The 10,164-nt window shown below is 38.2% G+C and overlaps 1 protein-coding gene across 1 annotated transcript; it reads right to left on the bottom strand.

Annotated features, from left to right (window-relative positions):
* Positions 1-91: 91 nt before the first annotated feature.
* LOC133720284 (probable UDP-N-acetylglucosamine--peptide N-acetylglucosaminyltransferase SEC) lies at positions 92-9,863 on the bottom strand. The gene is made up of 28 exons (XM_062146514.1): positions 9,503-9,863; positions 8,833-8,978; positions 8,616-8,714; positions 8,471-8,521; positions 8,211-8,327; positions 8,018-8,074; positions 7,360-7,479; positions 7,097-7,159; positions 6,923-7,001; positions 6,293-6,402; positions 6,146-6,199; positions 5,978-6,045; positions 5,780-5,882; positions 4,928-5,130; positions 4,567-4,663; positions 3,825-3,896; positions 3,666-3,742; positions 3,453-3,569; positions 3,271-3,355; positions 3,012-3,179; positions 2,745-2,855; positions 2,579-2,665; positions 2,358-2,485; positions 2,159-2,241; positions 1,897-2,002; positions 1,647-1,793; positions 714-834; positions 92-549 (listed from the first exon to the last, which is right to left on the bottom strand). Exons 1-28 carry the CDS (start codon positions 9,633-9,635, stop codon positions 436-438), a joined length of 2,916 nt encoding a protein of 971 aa, XP_062002498.1. The 5' UTR covers positions 9,636-9,863; the 3' UTR covers positions 92-435.
* Positions 9,864-10,164: the final 301 nt, after the last annotated feature.

Below are 10,164 nucleotides of genomic sequence, written 5' to 3' on the forward strand. Positions count from 1 at the left end.
GTAAACCCAGAACTCACCGGTCAGAAAATAAGTCTGGAAAACATAATGTTACAAAAACAAAAACCCTGGTAAATGACGCAAAATTGCCAAATCAAAGCATAAAAGCAGATGAACCATTGCATTAACACTACAATAATGTTACAAGGGCAGTTGGTGGTTAGCGCCAAAGATACAATCAGTATGGAACTCTAGCGCCAAACATACAACAGCTAGAGTTTTCCACTCCATCTTTTGGCAAACGTAATGGGCATTAATTTTATCTCCATTATTTAAAGCACGTACAAATCATGAGATCTTAAAGCGGGGAGGGATGCTTCTTTAAACTGGAAACATGAAAAGAGCACCATTTCATAGTTTAAGAATTTCCTAGAGCATAGAAGTGACCTTTCCTAATTTGTCTCTCCTATTTTATCTACAATCCCGTCTAATGTCTCTCTATCTATCATAAGGGAAATCCGAATCATTCTCAGCAACTTTAAAATGCTGGGGACGCTGGCCTGAGCAATGCAGATTCCACATTTTGAAATAAGCCCTTTCCAGATTCCTCACCTGCAGCAAGTTGTTTCAAAAGCTTATTCAGCACTTTGTTTTCCGTATAGCTCGGGAATACTTATTTTTTACTAGCGAAGTTACTGCTTCCATAAATAACACTATGAAGACAGAATTTTACAGATACAGTTTCTACAAGACTGGAAGTTAGAATTCAGACTCACCCAGCGTGTTGTGTCAAACAGAGGGCAAGTCATTCGGACTGCCTTGAGTTTGTTGGTAAGCGCCTGGAGCTTTGAGGGATTCAATGCCAAAGATACTGCCTTCTCTTCATACTCTTTCATACTGCAGGAGCAACACGGGAAAATTAGAATACTAGAATTTACATTTAACCCAACCTCTGAAAAGCAACCTGGAAGTAAACAGCTCAGGGCAAGTTCACCCGTTGGGTCACCAAGTCACCCACTATTCACTACTTTTTAGTGTTAATTTCGTGCCCTGGGTCACGAGCACAGTGTATTTCGTGCCCTGGGTCACCCGGTACAGTGTTCTGGGTCACCATGGTGACCTGCACAGTGTATTTCGTGCCCTGGGTCACGAGCACAGTGTATTTCGTGACCCAGAGAACGAAAATATACACTAAAAAGCAGTGAATAGTAGGTGACCCGGTGACCCAACGGGTGAACTTGCTCTCACAGACTAACAAGGGTACTTCTACAACAATTATCGAACGTCTAGACTGAATTTTTGTCCCCCTACTCTGGCTACCAGTGAACTACTCACACATGCTATAGAACTCCACTAGCAGCTTAACATACAGAAACCTTAATTTATTTTGCCATTAAAAAAAAAAACTCGGTTGCCTGATGACTTCCCATAAAAAAGGAGCTTGCGAACCAAATGACATCTAACCAGAATCAACATTTTGTTTTTCAACTAAAAGTTGGAAGAATCTAGTACAATAAATTTTCCAAGTTAATGACAACTGTTGCTCCATTACCCAAAAGCACTGAAAGCTTCTGTAATTGGACAATTAGGAAACACTACTGAAACTTTACGCAGACCAAGAAGTATGTTCCAACTTCCATCAGATATGTTTAGGGACTAAGAATCATGTTAAACTCTGATTGTTTGACATAAATACTAATGAGACCTACCTGCTAACTATCATCTCCTCCCCCAGTCCAGTGGCGAGACACAAAGATCCAGCAACCCTGGTGGCCATCTTCTCAAGGGGAAGGGTCACCATTGGTAAACCGGCCCATAGAACATCTGTGCCGGTTGTATGTGCATTGCATAAAGGCCTATAATGAAAACACACAGCAATCAATATTCCAGGCTACTGTGTGGAAACAACGAAGGAGAAACACTTCAGAGTTTAAATGAATCAAGGGAAAAGAAGATTACGTGTCAAGGAACAAATCTGCTAAAGCACTGCGCCTGATATGTTCACCTTTCATAGCAACATCTGTAAAAATAATCTGGTCTGCTTGCACTCCTTGAGCAGCAGCATCTGAATAATGTCCAATAATGAACAAAAATAACAAAAAAGAATGTTGATAGATGGTTTTTATTTCAGTCACAAAAGCAAAAGGATTGCATTATTAATTTCTTTAAGTAGATATTCACAGTTTGATTTAAGGCTGTAAGACAGTAAATCATAGCGTACATGTACGGAGTCTCATTTCGCCTGCAGCTGGGAATCTGAGGAGCCAGAGTGCACTGTTGGGTACACGTTTAAGAATATTGCACCTAGAACAGACAGTAATACTAGTGAGATGCGAAAATTTTGCAAATGCACCTCTATGTTTTAATTTCTTCTAAGCAACGCAGTTCAGAAAATGAATTAAGGACCATCATGTTCTTACCAAGTATTAAATATTTCAGGATCCATTTTGTACAACTGATTGAAGGTTGCAAATATAAATTTATCCTCTGGGAGACCATAATCTGATCTTTTGTGCCGACAATTTGGATCCAATACATCCAGATTTTTCTGAAAACAAAAAACAGATAATTCAGGTGTGACTCAGCTATGCTCAACTTACACCACAAAAAGATTAAATATACTTCTGGGAAAAGTACCAACCTGCTTATAGTCATTCACAAAGTAGCAATGTGGAAGATGAACAAGCTTCTCAGAGTAAATATGTGAGAAGCGCAAAGGTGAGACAAACTGAAAGCAATGACAGCATATCAGCCAATTACAACGAACAGAAAATCAAGCTATATGACAAAAGTGGCTCAATCCCTACCTCATCAGTGACCAAGTAATCAATGTAATTTGCCCCAGTGGTCCCAGGGAACCCCATGTATGAAACCTGAATAGGTGCAGGCTGCATAGCAAATATTTCATTTCTCGCCCCCTGCATGATTCAAGTGCCATGAAGTTATTCAAACAAGTAACAATTGATGTAGATTGTGCATGAAACATAGCTACATTTTCAATGTGCACATATTGCACAACAATGAGCCACAACAACAAAGAAGAACAAGAGCTGGAAACATCAGCAGAAGTATACCTTTGTATAACCATTAAGATTAATTAAAATCTGGATGTTGTCCTCATTAATCATTTTGGCAATCATATCTGATGTCATAGATGAGACATCAACAAAGTGCTCTGCTTCAGACTGGGTACGCTGTCTCCATTCCGTTCCATCATTTGGACTCAAGGCATAACAGAAAACCTATACAATAATTCTCAGTTTGTCAAGGTAGTAAAACAAATAGAAAGAACTGTATGCTTTCCAGTCAAAACTAGAGTCCAAAATCACAAACCTCAACATTCTCCTTATTGTGCATCCCAAAAACAGATCCCATAAGATGTGACAATGGGTGATTACCAAAGTCACTGCTTACATATCTGCAGATCAACAAAGTTGTTTCATACAGTTAGAATAGTAGTAGAGACCTAATGAAATCATATTGCCTAACAAAGAATTGATACAGTCAAAACATACCCAACTCTAAGTCTCTCGAATCCAACATTACACTTCATGGGAATTGGAGCAGGATGGTTGAAGGCAGTCAATCCAAACCGGGATGCAATTATGGAGCACTGTGCAGCATATTTACGACTGCATAAAAGAAAAAGAAAGTTTAAATGAGAAGAAATAGTTCCTACACACTGCTTACCAACTATTAGCAACAATAATAACTATACGAGACCATACCTAATATCAAGTGCAAGCATTGGATCAATAGGATATGCTATTGCGTGGAAAGGCTGCACACTAGGCAAGAGAGACATCTGAAATAAAAGGAAAGTAGGTCATAACTAGATATAGATATGAGCGTATATAAAGGTAAATTTTCATCACATGAGAACTGACATTGATCTGCCTCCTGATAATCCCTTCAACTTCAGCGAACATTTTATCACGGTCCTCCCAACTGCACACACACTGGAACAAATAATTGAATTAAATTAGTTAAATGGAAACAGAACAGCAGTATAAGGCATTATGTCTAATTCATCCATGCCCCAAGTGCAGTCTTTACAAAAAAAGGACATGTCGATCAAATTGATTTATGTACTACAAATAAATGAACATAAAGGCACTTTATAGTCGTGAATAACATCATTCAAGAGCTTCAAAAACTGCCGGAGCATATTTCAACAGGTTAATGCACTAAGTACATAATATAATAAGTAATTAATTCAATCAGATTCTACATCCGCATTTAATTGAAACATTTGTTAAGAGGAAGACAATGACCACATAAACCTTGCACATTGGACGAGCTTCTACGAGCATACATAGCACAGAACACAGACATGCCTAACCGATTGAACACAAGCAAACATGCACACCGATAACTTTTTCATCTGCCGAACCTTAAGGGATGTTGTCATTGTTAAAATAGGGAATTACTACATGCACTCCTATATATCATATTGTACTTCAAGATCACTTTTAATGTTGAAAAGAAAAGATAAAGAACACAATAATATTATATGTCAGTCTCATTTCAACAAGCATTTGGGCAAATCTCTAAACCAGTTGCAAAACCAAATTAAGACTATAAACATTAGCTGGTCCAGGAACCTCCAATGCAGGATACAGATAATACCTGTAACGTATGTAAAAGATTACAAGTTGCCTCTGGAAAGTCCGGTCGAAGATGTAATGCCTGTTTATAGCTCTTAATAGCAGCCTCCACATGTCCACTGCAACAGATATGTACTGGAGAAATTATAATTCCACTCAAATGGTTCCGACTCCACCACCCCTTAAAAAATGAAATGCTACAAGTGGAGTTTGTTGGGCCCTGACTAATAAATATGTGCCTCTTCCAGGGTGACTTATAGAGTGACTTTCCTCAGGGTAGTCCAGTTAGGGTTAGGGTAAACAGATTCTCAGAATCAGAGAGTTAATTAGTAGGATTCATGCTTTGTAGCTACATAAACAACAGAAAGAACAGAAAAGCATACCTATCCTTGTAAGCTGAAGCCAAGTTTGCATGAGCTTCTGCCATAGTTGGCCGGACAGATATTGCATGTATGTAATCCTGAATTGCCTCACTAACTCTACCAATCTCCTTGTAAGTGTTGCCCCTATTGACAAGCCCATCAGCTGCCAAAGGATCAATGCGAAGAACCTCATTGTAGCAAGAGATTGCATCTGCGTAATTTCCCTGGGATGAAAGCAAACATAATACAAATTAAAACTGCACCGAGGCAATATTGTTTTATGAATCATCCTAATGTGATCAATTAAATGCTGTTAAGAGTATGAATGAGTTCTTAGCCCACATCCTAACAGTGTACTTTTAAGGAAACAATGATACACTGATAACTATATCAGAGCAGGAGATATTAACTTGAATACCTCCCATCTACAATGTCCCATTTATAAGTTAAATTTCCATCTTGGCCATATGTACCAAGGAAGGAGAGGGTTGCATGTTAACATATATAAAGTGGTTGGCAACATGCTAAGAGCTTAAATAGTGGTGAAGAATAAACTTCAGACATTCCGTATGTCCACTTGGATAAATGCCCAATTTATTTGCATTCTTACTTTTACAAGTTAAGCTTTCCCTGTGAGAGTGTCTCACCTATAACTAACCATCCTGAGAAAAGGGTCACTCCCTTTCCTCCCAAACATCCACCAAGGCAACTTTCTTTATAGCGTGACTAAATGTGAAATAGATCTCTAATTACCATGTTTCCAAATACTTTATAAAGAAAAGTTGGAGAGATGAAAAAATGTTGAGGTGAGGATTTTATGCATTAGCATAAAAACGGGAAGGTCATGCATTTATGCAGTAAAGCAACCAATACCTGTTGTTTATAAATTATAGCAAGATTATTGAAAGGAGCAGACAACCCAGTTGTCACAGTCAACGTGGCCTTATAGTAAGAAGCAGCAGCAGCTACCATGTTCCTAAAAGGCACCATTAATTGTTAAATTCCATTCAACATCCAGCACTAGTTGTCTCGATATTAATAAAGATTCATAAATACTTCACAATCACATACCATTCCATATAAATATTCCCGAGGTTGGTAAGTGCTTGTGGATGATTAGGTTGTAGAGTGAGGCATTGCTGCATGCAGACACATAAAATGTTGAAGTAAAATGAAAGAAATCTACAAGCAACCTTAAGTAACTTAGAAACAAAACCTGGCATAGTCAGATGAACCTACATTGTAGCATTGAATTGCTTCGTCCACTCTGCCAATGTCTTTCAAAGCGTTACCCTTTAAGTGGTTGGGAAAATAACAATCAAGTCAGTGGAAATTCAAATTGCAATTCAAAATTCTCAATAACATTCTGGTATCACAAGAACGAACCAAATTATTGTAAGCCTCCAAAAATCTTGGATCACAAGCAATGGCTTGCTTGTAATGTAAGACTGCCAAATCCAGTTGACCTTGCTCATAATACGTACTGGCCAGATTACCTGCTCAAGACATTTCAAAATATGGTAAAAAAGAGTAAAATATTCGAGACTGAAAATTGTAGTTACTTTTTTTTAGTAGGGGTTGCATACGGAAAACTCTTGTAAGCCATTTACACACTCAGCTAAGCTTATTAATGTACAAAGTTGATACAAATGTAGTTGACAATTTGTAAAAAATTTTCTCCTATTTTACTTTCTATGTAAAGAACATGTATTTGAAGTTTAAAGCACTTAGTTGAGCCAAGAAAGTGGGCATCAACTGAGCTCAACTGACTCATCAGAGAGCAGTATTTTCAGCAATGCTATTTTCTTTTGCATCAACCAGGTGGCACTACCAATAGGATAATATGTATCTCTTAACTAGGTGGCAGCAACAACTAGATATGAAACATTGGATACAAACATAATGCATTGCAGATTAAAAATTTGCCTTACTATAAAGAACACAAAAGGGAAAAAGATTCAATAAAATTGTAAGAATAGATTTTTTACAGTAAGGACATGGTACAGTAATACTTACCAAAAGCCATGGCATAGTTAGGTCTTGTCTGCAGGGCACGCTGATAACACACAATTGCCTCTTGAGGCAATCCCAAAGCCTGGAAAAGGCAAAAGAAAGAGCTTGTTTTTCTCCAATACAAGTCCAGCCACTTGCACCTATCCAACCTTACTGGCATTATTCATGACAGCTTACCTTATAAACATTCCCAAGGTTGAGATACGCATCCGGAAAAGCAGGTTTGAGTTTCACAGCCTCCTGAAATAGTACAGATAAATCACATAACATCAGCAGAAGAAGCACAAAATTTCAAAACAGTTATGATGAGAAAATGAGCACTAATAAAAACTATTAAACCAACAAAAATAGCCAGCAGATATGAAACATGGGAACTCGAACTTGGTATACCAACAAGACGTTAAGTTGAAATGATTAAAAGTTGAAAAGAAAGTGGATACCTTATAATACTGCAGAGCTCTATTAAGATCACCAGACTCCATGAAAAGGCCAGCAAGATTTGACCAAGCAATAGCAAAATTTGGCTGTATACGTAGAGCCTCAAGGTAGCAACTGTATGCCTGCACAAAAGGTTAGATTCTGACTATTTGCAGTCTTGGAGATGGTGGTTAGAACAAGACCCTGAGCCCTGGCTTGAGGATAACAACTCGATATCTGTTTGAACTGTGTCAAACTGTGAATTCAAGCACAGTTCAACACATGATTATTTCCATCAGTACCTTTACTGGAGAAGCATTAGTAAAATAAATTATGAAATGGAATTAGTCCTTCCAGCAGACTACTGAAGAAATTAATATTCATTTAGCCCCCACACAGGCTGTGCAGGGCTGAGATTGAGCCAGGAGAAAAATCATTTCAGCACTAGGTCAGACTTATGTACTAAATTCAGTAATAAATTGTTTCCACTGTCATCAGAACAGGGAGTGATACATGAGTATCATAATTCTAGCCACATAGCATGGCACCTTGGAAAGCATAGATTGTACTAGAAAAAAAGTACCAAATCCTATATATTGTAATGCAGATCTTAGCTGCCACTATATATGAAAAGACTAAGAAAAGAAATCCAAAGCACTGTATTTTATTGTTAAGACTTACTTCTTGCACCAAGCCTCGTGCTTTCATTAAATTACCAAGGTTGCTATGGGCGTCAACCTGATTGCCAATTGGTGATTGTAAGTCAACTTGCACATATCATTGACACCAGAATAATGTGTAGCCTTCCATCAAAGTAAATAACAAGAAAAACATCACATAGACAGTTAAATCAATCTAGATTGAACTAACTTACCAAATGGGGATTCAGCTGAAGTGCCTGACGACAGCACTGGGCTGCCTCTTCAAGCCTTCCTTTCCGCATGTACGCACTAGCTAAGTTTGACCATGCATCACAGAAATTGGGTCGAAGCTGCAGCGAAACGAGACTAACGTCAAACAACTAAACAAAAATATGAGAATGCAAGAACATTCATTTTAAGCACTGCATTCGAGAGCTAAATCAGAACAACTTGAACTTTAAAACAAAGGACATTACTGGAAGTGAGTACAAACCTCAATGGCAATCAAATAGTAGCGGATCGCAAGGTCACTATTGCCTTTTTCCTGTATTAAGAGCATAACACCTCTAATACCATGAGAATTGTTCAGGTATAACAGATAAACTACCTCCAGGCAATTTTGTATTTCATAACATTACCTTCCAAGCATTGGCCATGTTGCCATAACACTCAGCAAAATGTGGTTCAATTCGAAGGGCTTCTTCATTTTTGGCAATACACATATCAAAGTCATGCAGCTGAAGCAAAACAAAGAACACGTACATATTATTAATTGCTTTCAAATTCCCAAACCTACTTAACAAAAAGAAACTATCGACCAGACAAGTCTAGAGTACAAGGAAATAAAAATCAAACCTGATAATATATTGCACCCAAAAGAAGGAGGTTATCAGTTCGAATTGGATTCCTCTCATATACGATATTGCTATGCTCCAAGGCCTCTTTATAGTTGCCGGACTTGTACATTTGGTGAGCAATAGCCAAATGCGCATCCTCATCCACTACACAATCAAATAAATCCACCATTTCAGATTCGACTTCAACAAAAATCAATAAACATATTAACATAACACAGAGCCAGAGGCTAGCTCAATATATACACTTCTCATTTGCCATAACAGAAAATTCACGATCCCTAGTACTATGCTCCATCCTAATTCCAAACCAATAGACAATTGAAGCTACTAACTTGCAAGAAATTTAAGCTTTGATGAGGACTATCTCAACAAAATTCACAACTCCAAGCAAAAACTGATCGAAACAAAAATCGATAAACATATCAACATAACACTGAGCTGAGCCATAGACAAACAAATTAACACCCTAGCTCAATATACACAATTCTCATTTTCCATAACGGAAAATTCACGATCCCTAAGAACTAAGCTCTATCGTTATTCCCAAACAATACGCAATTGAAGCCACCAACTCGAATGAAAACTAGCCTTCGATCAGGACTATCTCAACAACAAAAAATGACAAAAAAATGATCGAAACAAAATTCAAAATCGCGGATCGCGATTACCTTCATGAGAATCAGGAGGCTTGAAGGAGACTAAGCTGAGCGAAGAAGGCTCAGGCTTAAAAGACTCCACACCAAACTGAGCCCTAGACGCCACCGCCTGGGGCTGCCTCGCCTCGCCGTGCACCGTCATCATCGTCCTCCTCCTCTCACCCCTCCGATCACGATCATCAAACAGCGATCGGACGGCCACCGACGACTACTCTCCGAGCTGCCTGCTCCTCTCTCTGGTTCTCGCTCGGTCTAGAATTTTCTGATGAGTTTCTTCTAGAGAATTGGGAACACGGCTCTGGCTCTCTCTCTCTCTCTCTCTCTATAAAGCTCCGTTATTTAGGTGCGAACAGGGACAGCGCGACAGAGAGAGAGAGAAAGAGAGAGGGGTTTAAATATAAAAGGGTGAGAGAGAGAGTGAGATTCGGTTAAACTTACTTGGACACGTAACCTTTTAGGTTAGCGCGTTACCATAATTAACGTTTTTAATTATTTTTTTTAATTGCTTTGCTTAATTTAAGAAAATTATTAAAAACTATAAATATTCACGCACCCGTTAATCGTTTAGGTATTCATAATCGTGGTTTACTAAATATAAATACGAACGGTTCATGTTAGACATATTCGGTTCGTCCATTGATTTGATCTAATTTAATACCCGAATGATCATCAAT

The sequence above is a fragment of the Rosa rugosa genome, chromosome 7 (genome assembly GCF_958449725.1).
Source record: "Rosa rugosa chromosome 7, drRosRugo1.1, whole genome shotgun sequence".
Taxonomy (NCBI): domain Eukaryota; kingdom Viridiplantae; phylum Streptophyta; class Magnoliopsida; order Rosales; family Rosaceae; genus Rosa; species Rosa rugosa.

What these genes read in the sequence shown, in the direction of transcription:
- LOC133720284 (XM_062146514.1), bottom strand. Translation starts at nt 9,635, where the DNA reads ATGATGACGGTGCACGGCGAGGCGAGGCAGCCCCAGGCGGTGGCGTCT. An exon ending in CGAAATGAGACTCCGTACAT is followed by an intron (nt 2,003 to 2,158) that starts GTACGCTATGAT and finishes GACATTATTCAG; the next exon opens with ATGCTGCTGCTCAAGGAGTG. An exon ending in TGTTTGACACAACACGCTGG is followed by an intron (nt 550 to 713) that starts GTGAGTCTGAAT and finishes AACTTGCTGCAG; the next exon opens with GTGAGGAATCTGGAAAGGGC.